Source organism: Stegodyphus dumicola, chromosome 2 (genome assembly GCF_044657685.1).
Source record: "Stegodyphus dumicola isolate Sdum_Otavi_A_Nest chromosome 2, ASM4465768v1".
Lineage (NCBI taxonomy): Eukaryota > Metazoa > Arthropoda > Arachnida > Araneae > Eresidae > Stegodyphus > Stegodyphus dumicola.
The window spans coordinates 88,014,079-88,027,877 of NC_140769.1; the positions used below are offsets into that span (position 1 = coordinate 88,014,079).

General features: G+C 30.3%; 1 protein-coding gene across 3 annotated transcripts in view; it reads right to left on the reverse strand.

Annotated features, from left to right (window-relative positions):
* The window catches only part of Rich (Guanine nucleotide exchange factor subunit Rich), a 153,066-nt gene that overhangs the window by 7,848 nt on the left and 131,419 nt on the right, over nucleotides 1-13,799 (reverse strand). Inside the window, exons 31-32 of one of the 3 annotated variants that reach the window (XM_035353446.2) lie at nucleotides 11,614-11,785; nucleotides 4,231-4,419 (exon numbers count right to left, since the gene is read on the reverse strand). In XM_035353446.2, coding sequence (XP_035209337.1) covers nucleotides 4,231-4,419; nucleotides 11,614-11,785 — 361 coding nt within the window. Of the gene's footprint in view, nucleotides 1-4,230; nucleotides 4,420-11,613; nucleotides 11,798-13,799 lie in introns of all 3 variants that reach the window. The other 2 variants (XM_035353445.2, XM_085810847.1) reach the window with 2 other exon arrangements.

Sequence of the window (13,799 nt, forward strand, 5' to 3'; positions counted from 1 at the left end):
TTACTTAAATGATTTTCTCCACCATGCAAAAACATATAGCAAAAATTTCTGTACTTGTTACTTGTATCAAGTGCCCATGATAACACCGAGAAGAAAAAATGTGTAAATACAGTATAGGTAACCAAATGTATTATATATAACTAGGGTTAGTTTTATCATTAGCCGATTTTAGGGATTACGTAATCAGCAAGGGTGACAAGATGGGTGCACAGATTTTCCTCATTAAAAAAAAAAAAAAAAAAAAATTAGTCAAAAAGTCTAGCCAACAATAATTTAATATAAATGAATAAAACTTTAATACTGTAAATAAATATAGAATGAAATCCTTCACAGCAGTTATCTTCATAAGATCCTTCATGATAAATATCTTCCTTCACCTTCGAAAGTGACTGGCATTGCTGAACACTACAGATGGGTATTCATTTCATTCATATATTTATACATCCTCTTAGGTGAACATCTTTAAAGACCAATCTCATTCAGAACCTTGTGTAATCATCTCATAAAGGTTTGATTACATACAGTATATACACAAAAGCACAGGAGCACCTAAATTTTCTTTGTGTAGGGCATCAGATACACTTTTGCCAACTCTATATACAGCATTGAAAATCTTTTTTTGTCTTAAAAAATGGACAGAAAACACTCAACAGCAATTTTTCGGCAATTACTTATTACAGCCCATTATTTAAAGCAGACTGTATAATTTACATCATCATAAAAGCACACACAAGCATTCTGTTTATTTACTATATATTCAACAACAGCTTTTGTTTTTCTGATTACTATCTTTTGATGAGTCATGATTTTGTTGTCTTTTTTTTAATAGAAATGAAATTATGATAAAAAAATATTTCATTTCCATAGTAAAATCATCTTCAATTCTAGCCACTGCATTTAAGAAGCTCATTACTTTAAATCTTTTCCACATGATATCTCACGACCAGTTCCTCACACTGACAGTATCCATATCATAGCTGATTCACCATCCTTTTGTACTTGTACAATACCACCACATAGTATAGTCATTTCTTCCCATGGAAATGCCAGCACAGAGATTGCATAGTTCAGTATTTGTTTCCCCTTATATAATCCTTTTTTAAAATCAAGGTAAGACATTACAGGAACATACATGACATTTTAAATTAACTACCATTTTTTTCCTGTATTCACACAATAACTTCCTGTGATAATCTCCCGAAAAACACCAGCATGGAGATTACATGGGTTAGCATTTTTTTCCTTTCTAAAAAATACATAGATACTACATGAAGACATAGAGTATTTTAAATCAAGCATCATACTTTAGATGATTCAGAAAACCTACTAATTCAGCAGCATTATAGTTTGTATTCCATAATTTTTACTCTTCCTGTAATTTTAGACTTATTTCATAGTTCATATGTGTAAGTTTATAATCATATGTGTGTGAATTAGAATTTATTCAACATCAAGATTATTTTCAGATGAGGAAATATGTTTTAGATAATTTCTTTTAGGTATGCATTATTTAATTTTTTTTAAAATTAGCCCTCACAGTGATGCATTTTTTTAGATCTGCTCATATATTTAAATAGCATTTATTAGCTAATTTTGTATCATTTTATATTTTAGCCTCGGTTTTTATGAACACCTGTATTTAAATAGCATTTATTAGCTAAATTTGTATCATTTTTTGTTTTAGTCTCAGTTTTTATAAACACCATTCATTAAATATGATATTTAAATCATTAAAGGAAGCACAAAAACAAAATATTTTAAGTCATTAGCTAATATAAAGCAAATGGGGGAAAAAAACAACAACTTATGACCAGATAAAACCAGTTCTGCTATTCAGGGAGATACAAACATTATTATTAGCCTTTAATCATGTTCTATAATGTTATTCAAATTAAAAAAAAAATTCAAATTAATTCAGAAAAATTAGTGAATCATAAAAAAATTGTGGTTTGCTCTCAAATGAACAACTATGATTTTCTGTGATTCTTCTCACCCTTTCCCCCCCCCCACTAATAGCAATTCAGTATTCAAATATTTCCTTCTCCTTATTTTGTTATACAGTCAAAAGTCTTTAACCTGGACTCGTCGGGACTTCAGCGATTCCGGATTATAAATCATCAGTTTAAATCTGGTATAAGATGATAAATTATAAAATTAAAAATATGAAACTGTAATTTATGAAAAAGAGCAATTATGATCTAAAGGGTATCAAAATAATAATAATAAAAAAGCTTTATATTTATTTGTTTACATTATTAAACATTACTTTCAACGCATGCATGCATAAAGCATACATTACGCATAGTCAAAATTAAAAAATTGCAACCAGAAAACTATTTGATGTGCATTCGTGATATTTATAATGACGAGGGAAATACTACATTTAGTAAGGAATCATAAGCCGAATAAAATAAAAACATCTGCTCTGAAGATAAGGATAGTGCTGACAGACCAACTTCTAGTTCATTTCGTGCCTAGCCCCCCCCCCCGCAGAGCAGCGTGAAATTGATAAACACACTTCGGAATAATTAGAGAATCAAAGGATATGCCTTTATCCATTTTTTGCAGCAATTCCACTTTTTGTTTGATGGACATCGAAACGTGCTTTCGCTTTGTAGATCCTTTGGCAGCTCCAGCATTGGAAATTCTATTTGACATAATCGAAAGTTCAAGCTTACTTTTATAAAATTGCTCTAACAGTCTGCAAAAAATACGCCGGATCCAATTAGAAGATTAAGGAACAACGCAATCTGCAACATTAACTGAAATAGATAATTAGATAATTTTAGCTTAGCTTATACCGTCCATTATACATTAAATGCGCATGTGTAAACGTATTATGCGCATGCATAGATGCATATGCACATGCATAAAGGTATTATGCACATGCGTTAACGCATTATGCATTGACGCATGCACAGAAAGTTTGTAGCTTTGAGGTCTGGATTATAGATCATTCCGGATTATGGACATCCGGATTAAAGACTTTTAACTGTATATACAACAACAATTTTATAAATCTTCTAAGCTTGTAAAACTGTATTGTAAATTTGTATACATTAAAACCATAAAAAAAATTTCATTCACAATTTACTTCCTCTTTCTCTGTACATATGTGAAAAGGATGTAAATAATATATTTTAAGTAATTACTACAGTAAAAAGTCGTTAATTCGGACACCCATAATCCGAAATGATCTATAATCCGGACCTCAAAGCTAAAAACTTTCTGTGCATGCGCCGCGTTGACACATGCGCATAGGCGTTTACGTGTGCGTGTAAGACTTTTTACGACTGCGCATATGCAGAATACGTTTTCGCGTGCGCGTTTTATGTATAATGGACGGTATAAGCTAAAATTATCTAATTATCTCAGTTAATGTTGATAATTGCGTTGTTCCTTAATTTTCGAACTGGATCCGGCTTATTATTTTTTGCAGACTGTAAGAGCAATACTATAAAAGTAAACTTGAACTTTCGATTATGTCGAACAGAATTTCCAATTCTGGAGCTCCCAAAGGATCGTACAAAACGAAAGTATGTTTCGTTGTCCAACAAACAAAAAGTGGAATTGCTGCAAAAAATGGATAAAGACATGAAGAATGTGACAGAGAGGTTAGTGAAAACGAAAAAATTTTGATTGACAAGTTAGTTGGTATTCTCGGCACAGCAATTAACGGGACTTGAACAGCAGAACTTTGTAACTGAACAAGAAATTATGTTTGTTTATAGAATTAAAGAGAAAGTATTATCACATAAAACGAAGCAACTTAAACAACTTACATTGAAAGAAATGTTTAATAAAGTAAATAAATAAATATTAAGCTTTTTTTTTTTTTTTTTTGTAAATTTTGATACTCTTTAGATCATAATTGTTCTTTATTTCATAAATTACGGTTTCATATTTTTAATTTTAGAATTTCTACATGCCATCTTATAAGATTTAAACTGATGATCTATAATCCGTAAAAATCGATAATCCGGAATCGCCGAAGTCCCGACGAGTCCGGATTAACAACTTTTGATTGTATTTAGCTGGAGCTAAAAGGTACAAGAATCTAAAATGTATTCAAACAAAGCTTTGAGACACTTATATGGCATAGCTAAAAAATTATACTAGCCAGTTAAAATAAATAAATATTTCATTCAAAAAAGTACATTAAACATTTCATACAAAGCAACAATTGATAAATTTCTATACATATATAATTTATATCACTTAAAAAAATACCATTCTCTTTCAGCCCACTGTTCAATGGATGCCATTCCATCTCGTAGGTGTTTCAAAATTTCTTGAGGTTGGTCAGGTTGCTTTGCTAAATTTACAACACGTATCACAGCCATTGCATCTCGTAAAATTATTGCAATAAGAAGAGACCAATCTAAACATCCCGCTTCTAGAAGCAGCTGCAGTAGATACCTAATACAATTATTTATTACAAATAAACAATGTTATTATGAATGTGATATTACATAATCATAAACTACTTATGGACACATAAAATGTACAATGGTTTTTTTTTGTAAATAAATCATGATATTTTTCACCTTATTTTTTAAATAAAATATGAGCTTGTGGAATTTGCCAGCAATGGAAGAAACTGCAGTAAAATTTATGGAGGAATACAGAATTCTGATGAAAATTTTCTAAGGGGAACAATCACTAAATGAGTTTCCTAGATAGCTGCTGTTCCCAAGAATCACACGGAGCCGACTCTCTGTGATTATCTGATGTTTTTTCAAGTGAAAATGGATTGCTGTGTACTTCAGGAAAAGAACAGTGGGAGGGATACAGAAAGATTTGAAGAATTTTTTTCTCTCTCTTTTTTTTTTTTAACATACCATGTAATCATTATTTAAGACTTCAAATTTGTATTTTAAATTACTGTAGTATGTTTTCTTTTCTTAATTGACTTACGATAAATAAATAAGGCAAAAAAATATTTAAGAAACATTATATATTAGCTTACTTTTTACATTTTATTTTAAACATTTTATACAGTCAAAAGTCTTTAATCCGGACGTCCATAATCCGGAATGATCTATAATCCGGACCTCAAAGCTACAAACTTTCTGCGCATGCGTAAATGCTTGCGCATATGCGTTTATGCATGCGCTTAATACCTTTATGCATGCACATAATATGTTTACGCATGCACGTTTAATAAATAACGGACGGTATAAGCTAAGCTAAAATTATCTAATTATCTATTTCAGTTAATGTTGCAGATTGCGTTGTTCCTTAATCTTCGAATTGGATCCAGCTTATTTTTTTTTGCAGACTGTTAGAGCAATTTTATGAAAGTAAGCTTGAACTTTCGATTATGTCAAATAGAATTTCCAATTCTGGAGCTGCCAAAGGATCTACAAAGCGAAAGCATGTTTCGATGTCCATTCAACAAAAAGTGGAATTGAAGCAAAAAATGGATAAAGGCATGAAGAAAGTGACAGAGAGGTGATTTGTTTCTCTAACCATTCTGAAATCTGTTTATCAATTTTACGCTGCTCGCGGGTGTGGGGGGGGGACGTAGCGGCGCGCAATGAACTGGATATTGATATGTCAGTACTATCCTCAGCTTTAGGGCAGATGTTTTTATTTTAGTCGGCTTATAATTCCTTACTAAATGTAGTATTTCATCTCGATGTATTCCGTCTTTGATATGATTTAAATCAATTTCTTCGTCATTATAAATATCACGAATATGCATAAAATAGTTTTCTGGTTGCAATTTTCTAATTTCGACTATGCGTAATGTATGCTTTACACATGCATGCATTGAAAGAAATGTTTAATAAAGTAAAAAAAAATAAATATTAAGGGTTTTTTTTGTACATTTTGATATCCTTTAGATCACAATTGCTCTTTATTTCATAAATTATGCTTTCATATTTTTAATTGTATAATTTCTGTCTGCCATCTTACCAGATTTAAACTTATGATCTATAATCCGGAATCGCCGAAGTTCCGACGAGTCCGGATTAAAGACTTTTGACTGTACATTAGCTTGAAATTTATTACGATATTTCAATCACCGTGTAACACTTTTGATATCCTAAATAATTCACTTTTAAATGATTTGCAATAGATGATCTTTAAATTTTAAATAAATAACAAAAGAATGGATTTGCATCAAACTTATTACATGTTCTAGAAATTTAAGGAGAGTTACTTTAGCGCAGCCTTTCTTAATCTTCTTGAGCATGCGAACCCCATGAAACAATACATTAAAAAGGCCAAAATCCAGACATCCCAATATCTGGACCATCAGCAACTTTTTAACCCAAAGGGGCAATTTGCCCAGAGGGGTTATTAATTTCATTTTGCATCGATTTACTATAAAGTGCGAATTACTTTTTAAATTGTTGCCACCAAATATTAGAGCCCTGTATTATATTTAAAGAAATTAAATAATGAAGAATCTGCATAAATTTATATATGTTTCTGGCATTGTGATAAAACAATAGCACCTAGAGACATCGAATTTCAAATAATGTAAGTCTCCACCCGAATATGGCAACACGGTACAGGGGGACATTTTTATCTCCAGCATGTGAGACTGTGTATCTGAAATTCTACAGATATGTTCTTTTAAACATTTTGTGATATTGCTGTCAAATTGAATTTTATGGTTTAAGTGTGAAGAACATGATATTTTGTAAACAAACGTAACACACGAAACATATATATATATATATATATATATATATATATATATATAAAAGACCCTTTGGGCATAATATAAAATCTGAAAGCTTTCAGTTCTTCCCCTTTTCTTTTTTTTTTTTTAATTTTTATTTTTTGTATGCTATTCACGCAAGCACATTTCATACCTTTTTATAATAAAATATGTGGAGAGTCCTGATTCTAAATTTCGCTTTGGCACTAAATAATATGCTTCCATATAAAAGAAACAATTATTTATTAACATAAATCTGTAAAATCAATAACTTGACTCTGTAGCTGCATTTCTACTTGGCATACATCTCAAAATGAAACCTTCTATTTTGAAATATCCTTAATTTAAAACCCTCTTGCTGTGCAAATTTTTTTTTATCAAAATGGGTTAAAAAATTTCATATTTTTTCCATTACATATTTCAAATTTACATATATTTTAGAATTAAAATCCACAAAATTTTTTTGTAAAAGAGTTTTTTTCAATATCGAATCGAATCATAAAAAAGGGTTGTTGGAAACTTGAAGAATAATTATATAAAAGCAAAATTCTGAAAATTAATCTTGGCTAAATTTTCATTTACTTTATGAAATACAAAAGTAAAGGGTATATACTAATGAAAATATGCAAAATACTTCCAAAATATTTATTAGAAATAAAGTTTATTATGATAAACTTTGAAACAAGATTGAAAAAAGATTTGAAACAAAGATTGCAAGTCCTACATTGCAATCTTTGCACCAAATTTGTGTTTCTTTGAGAATTTCTTTGCCAGTTTCAGTTTCTTTTTAGCAATAAACAGCACACTGTCTACGAGGCTCTTTCTTGATGGAAATTGGGGGGTGGGTGGATTATAGCTAACAAAATGTCGAGCAGTTAGTCTCATGGAATTGAGAGTTGAACTACATCTGCCAGGGTAAACATTTGAATACTTTTGAATGCTTAGCCAAATAATTTGCAAATGGAACTCTAGAAGCATTATATTATGCAATGGGTTATCTTTTTTATGAAGGATATAAGCATTTCAGAGTGATTGATATATTAATCCTTGGAACATTTTTATGTAATATTTTCCTTGTTTTCTGAGAGTCATATTTCTTGGTCACATAAATCAATCCCACCCATCATGTTATTGTAATCACAAACAACTAGTTTCATTACAGTTTTGTTTGACTTGCAAAATTAACCAAAACTTGCATCATGAATTGTACTCATCAGAAAAACACTCTTTTTGGGCTGCCATTTCAAAGCCATTAACTTTAGCCCTTTGGTAAGCAATGACTTCACCATTAGGGATTTCTTCTTTGCAAAATTTGGAGGAAAGTCTTTCCTGGTCTTATTTACAATGTCTTATGAGTCTGTTTTTTCTGAAACTAAAATGTCTGCTAATTGTGGAGAAATATTGTAGTTGTCCATAGTTGCACAGTAACTTTTGCCAAGGAATCTGTCCATCAAGTGCAAAACAGTTTTATTGGAAACTGGATAATTCGAAATTTAGGGTTAAAAACAGTTCCATTACCTGTATATATCACGAAGTCTGATAGATTTCCAGTTTATGCATCACAAAGCACAAAAAATTAAGGCCAAATCTCGCTTTTTTTTTTTTTTTTTAAAAAAAAAAAAGATAAACATTTTCCAGCTGAGTCTGCCTTTAAAAAGCATCAAATTCTCATCTATGCTCAGATTTTTTCCTGGTATAGAAATATTTCAAAATTTATTTCAAAGATGCTTTATGATGTCATAAATTTTATTTAATTTTGGTCATGGATGATTGTCTTTATAAAACTCTTCATTATTTGTAAAATGAAGAAGCTTCATCAGCAAAATAAATTTATCTTTTTGAATTATTTGTTAGAAAATTGGTGCTTGCAATATATGATGTTTAGACCAATAATATACCTGTTTTGGCTTTTTTTACAATTCCTTGGAGAGATAAAACAGGAAAGAATAATCCATTCATATCTGTCCATTTCTTCCACCTTGATCTTTCTTTAAGAACTGCTCTATTGATATACTGCTTAGTGTAACTATTGGTCTCTTGTACTATTATTTGTAATATAAGACAGTAAACAAAAAGTAAAAAATAATCCAAAGTTGTATCATTTTTCATAATAAAAGTAGCTCCAGTATTGCCAAGAAAAACAAATGAAGCAGGAGCTGGGGAAATATTTTGCACCACTGTTGAGCGTTTTGAATGTAAAGTGAATCTTTAGATTAATCACTATCTGCAGAGAAATCCGAGAAATTCTCATCAGTTTTGCTATAACTATCTTCAATACACTTGAAATCAAAGTCAGAACTACTATCAGTGCTTGAAATATTGTGAGGAATATAGGTTACATCACTTGAAAAACACTTCCTGCCAGACAGCTTTCAGCTTTGAAAAGAGAGTGCAATATGTTGCAAAACATATTTGCATATTTTATAACTATCTTCAATAAACTTGAAATCAAAGTCAGAACTACTATCAGTGTTTGAAATATTGTCAGGAATCTAGGTTACATCATTTGCATCCGAAATGAAACCATAAACAGGAAAAAAGCAGGTTGCACAGTTACATAGATGAAAAAGATGCATTCCTGCGGAAACTGCAGGTTGTGCAAATTTTGCTACTTCTACGTTGTCTGTGGAAATTGTGGGATATGCAGCAGGTATTGTGACATATAGTGTGGGAAATTGTGGGTTGGCATGACAGATGTAAATTATTCAGTAGGTAATAATTTACATCTGTCATGCCAACCTAGCGAATCATTATTTGTAATTTTTTGCTTTCATCACCAGATGACTGTCAACACGTGGCAGCTTGAGAAATGACTTACACATAGCAATGCTTAAACAAGTTTTATATATATATTAGTAACTGAATATCAAAGATAATGGTAACCTTTCATCTCAAATGACACTTGGTGATCATTACAGACTTCAACCAACTGTGTTATGAAGTGCTGAGGAGGAGAAGTTTAATAGACATTTCTTCCAAATGTAAAAAATTGGTTTTGTAAATCATACTCATAGCCTAAAAGATTACATTTAGTGCTGTTTGAATTGAGGATAACTAATTTATTAGTTAGATAATCCCAGTACTGGCATCAGAGCAGGTGCAGCCTTTTATAATTCAGTGAAGCAATAATTGACAAAATTAAATGATGACAAAATCTTTAGAATTCAGTGAAGGCACAGGGACACAAAATTTTCAGTGGTTTGAAGGTTTTCAAATATTCAAAACAAAAAACTAAATTTCCAATTGATGAAATTTGCGAAGAAATGTGGAGAAGTGATAATAAATGAAGATGATATAAGAGAAGTTTTTCATTGCAATGACAATGCTCCAATCATCAATTAACTAAGAGAAGGTGAAATCTGTAGTATGGTTCTAAACTCAGAAGATATCACTATCAATAGTGAAGAAAAGTGACAAAGAGATTGTTCAGAATGAAAATATTTTGATTAACAGTTTAGTGGGAATTCTCGACATGGCAATTACAAGACTAAAACAATGGAACTTTATGATTGAAGAAGACATTATATCTGTCTATAAAATTAAAGAGAAGGCATTAGCACAAAAAATAAAGCAAATTAAACAACTTACGTTGAAAGAAATGTTTAACAAAGTAAAAAAATAAATATTGAGGCTTTTTTTTGGGGTACATTTTGATTAAGGTCATAAATTCTTCATTATTTCATAAACCACAGTTTCATATTTTTAATTTTATAATTTTTACATGTCATCTTACTAGATTTAAACTTACTAGATATCTGAAAAAATCTCAAGTCCAGAATTGCTAAAGTTTCAACATGTTCAGATTTTGGACTTTGAACTGTATTCATGTTCCAAGAAATCTTTATATTCTGAATCACAATTGCATTTACATACGATTATACATTTTTCACTGAATGCCTAGAGATTTCTCATGAACATCATGATACCAGAGAACCCTGGCAAGCTATATGGCTATAAGGTAACATAGTACAGCTGCTGAAAATACTAAAGTATTTTTAAAGAACAAATCTTATCATAAAAAATCATCATCTTACATCATATTACATTATGAAATGAGTAAAAGTAGAATGCAAATTATAATAATATCTCTAGAATAAGTCACAAAAATAAAAACAAAAATAAGAGATACATATTGAGCAAATGTAATCGTACTACAGTTGTGTGAAACTTTTTTAAGAATGCAATTTCACTGAAGAATGATTTTATTTTGAAGATTTTAAGTCATTAGGCAAATGAAGCAATGGGTTAAAATCATAATTAAATACACATTTTTAAAACAGCATTTATTTTAAATTTACTGACAGTAGTTACATTTAGTGTCCAGTTAAAAATCTGATTTAGCTACCTCTAATGCATAAGATGCAACAAAACAAACAACAACAAAAAATATGTTATTAACTGAAAATCTTCGTAATCCCTTAATAATGCCTGTGATCTCGAAGAAGGTCATAATTCAACAACAGGTTAGCATTACCATACAGTATATAAATGCATCACACTACTTGCTATCAGCAGCATAATTAATTCTTTTAAAGACAAGTAATTATACAAGGTGACTACAATGTTGCACTTATTAACCATAATGTATGAATAAAAAATTATTCAGAACAAAAATACAAAAAGATGCAACAGAATAACATGCATGCTAACTGAATTATGAATGTTATCAAAATCCGCATTAAGAGAGCTAATCTTAATCCTCTATTTTGATTGTAAATTTATAAGAATACAGTTTTCAGAATTATATATTACAAGATTATGAATAAATAAGTTTATAAAATGGTGAACTATACAATAAAAACAAAGACATCTGTTTTTAACTATATATACATATTTTTATTATCATTTTTATATTTCTTGAAAATGAGGGATTAATGTTAATTACATTAATAAAGGAGTTATACAAATAAATGACTAATATCACAAAAAAATGTTACCGTAACTGAACTTCAGTTTGTAAAGGTCCTCGGCTAGCCAGTTCCTCTGAAATAGCTTCTAACTCTGTAGGTAAAGGCATATTGGATAAGCTTTCATCATCAAGAGTATTTAAACTTTCTTCTGTCCATAAAGAACTATTCTCCGACACATCTAAATTCAATAAACTGTCCCCTGTAAAATATACTAGAAAAGGGAAGATTCTTCTTAACAATGATAAAAATCTTCATAACTAAACTACAAATATCAGTCAACAACAACAACAACAACAACAACAACAACAACAACAACCAAAAAAAAAAAAAAAAAAAAAAAAAAAAAAAAAAAGAGCTGAAAACTATTGTGAAAAATTTATGGTATAGGCAATAATGTCAATTACAATGAAAACAGTCACATCCCTACGGAAAATAAGGGGGATAGCATTGTGAAGCATGTGATATTATAAACAGCAAGAATTTCAACATGTGAATAACAAGGGGGCAGGCTTACTGCATGTGATATTCAAAATGTAGTAGCACACTAAAACTAAGAAATTGATTCATTGAAGGAAAAACAGTGAGGTGTAGTACACATTTGATACTGAAAATAACCTTGTGAACTTCAAGAGATTTCCACAAATTTCAGTACCTTACACTCACTGAATCACCTGATAACCCTTCTACCAGATAAAGTATACTAAAATCTATAATATAAAAAACTAAGCATATTCCTGCAGTCGAATATCGTGCTACAGCTTGTCAATGTAGTTAGAAGATCCAAGTTTTCCCTGAGAAGCCACCCATGAAGGCATTCATCCCAACAAGCAACTCTAACATGCTTTTCTGTACTTAAATAATTTATCATCCATTCCCATCAGCCCATCTCTTTGTTTTCATATGCAGATAACTTCTGGATGGTGTAAGCAGTAAGTTAATCCCTCGACAATCATATAAAGTGCAGCTATTAGTGCTAAATGTAAAGGTTTGTCATTTTCATTACAGATGTGGTTGGTTCCCTAACAATTGGCATCATTGCCTGCCCAAAAAATTTTCAGTAATAGCATCAAGTTTATTTTTTATCGTTTCCCCATCATACATTCAAACTATAAATAAATTAATAATTCAGAGATATGTATTTTATTCTACCAAAAAAATATTAAAATACTAACCAATCTCCAAAATTAATAATATATATTCCATATGCTGTGATATTTCTTATACAGTACAAAGTCCGTAATCCGGACTCGTCGGGACTTCGGCGATTCCGAATTAGGGGTTTTTCTGGATTATAGATCATCAATTTAAATCTGGTAAGATGGCATGCAGAAATTATACAATTCAAAATACGAAACCGTAATTTATGAAATAAAGAGCAATTATGATCTAAAGGGTATCAAAATTTACAGAAAAAGCTTAATATTTATTTGTTTACTTTATTAATCATTTCTTTCAATGTAAGTTGTTTAAGTTGCTTCGTTTTTTGTGCTAATACTTTCTCTTTAATTCTATAAACAGACATAATTTCTTGTTCAGTTACAAAGTTCCACTGTTCAAGTCCTGTAATTGCTGTGTCGAGAATACCGACAAACTTGTCAATCGAAATTTTTTCGTTTTCAATAACATCTCTTTCACTTTCTTCACTATTGATAACACGCATGGGTAAACACTACACACGTGCGTAAGTATGTGACCTTTGAGGTCCGGATTACAGATCATTCCGGATAATGGATGTCCGGATTATGGACTTTGTACTGTAATTAATTAATGTTTAATGCATTAAATATACAGACAAGTACAGTCAAAGTATTAGAAGGAGAAAAGAGACAAGTATTAGAAGGCAAGCCAATTAAAAATAAGTGCAGGAAACATAAAATAAATGTTTAGGAAATAAAAACTGTTAGTAAACTAGCATATTTATATGAAAACTGATAAAATGAATAATAAATATTTTATTTTCTTTAACAGCACTCTACCTAAATGTCAAAAGGCATGATTGTTGAGCAGATGATGTATACTGCATGTTTATGCATTTTGGATGAGAGCATGAGATAAAAAAAAAATACGAAAGCTTTCAGATTTTACATTAGGTCCAAAGGGGCTTTTATTTAACATTTGTGTGTTACCTTTATTTATTAAATATCATGTTCTTTGCACTTAAACCATTAACTTCAGTTCAACAGCAATATTGCAAAATAATTTTGAAATGAGCA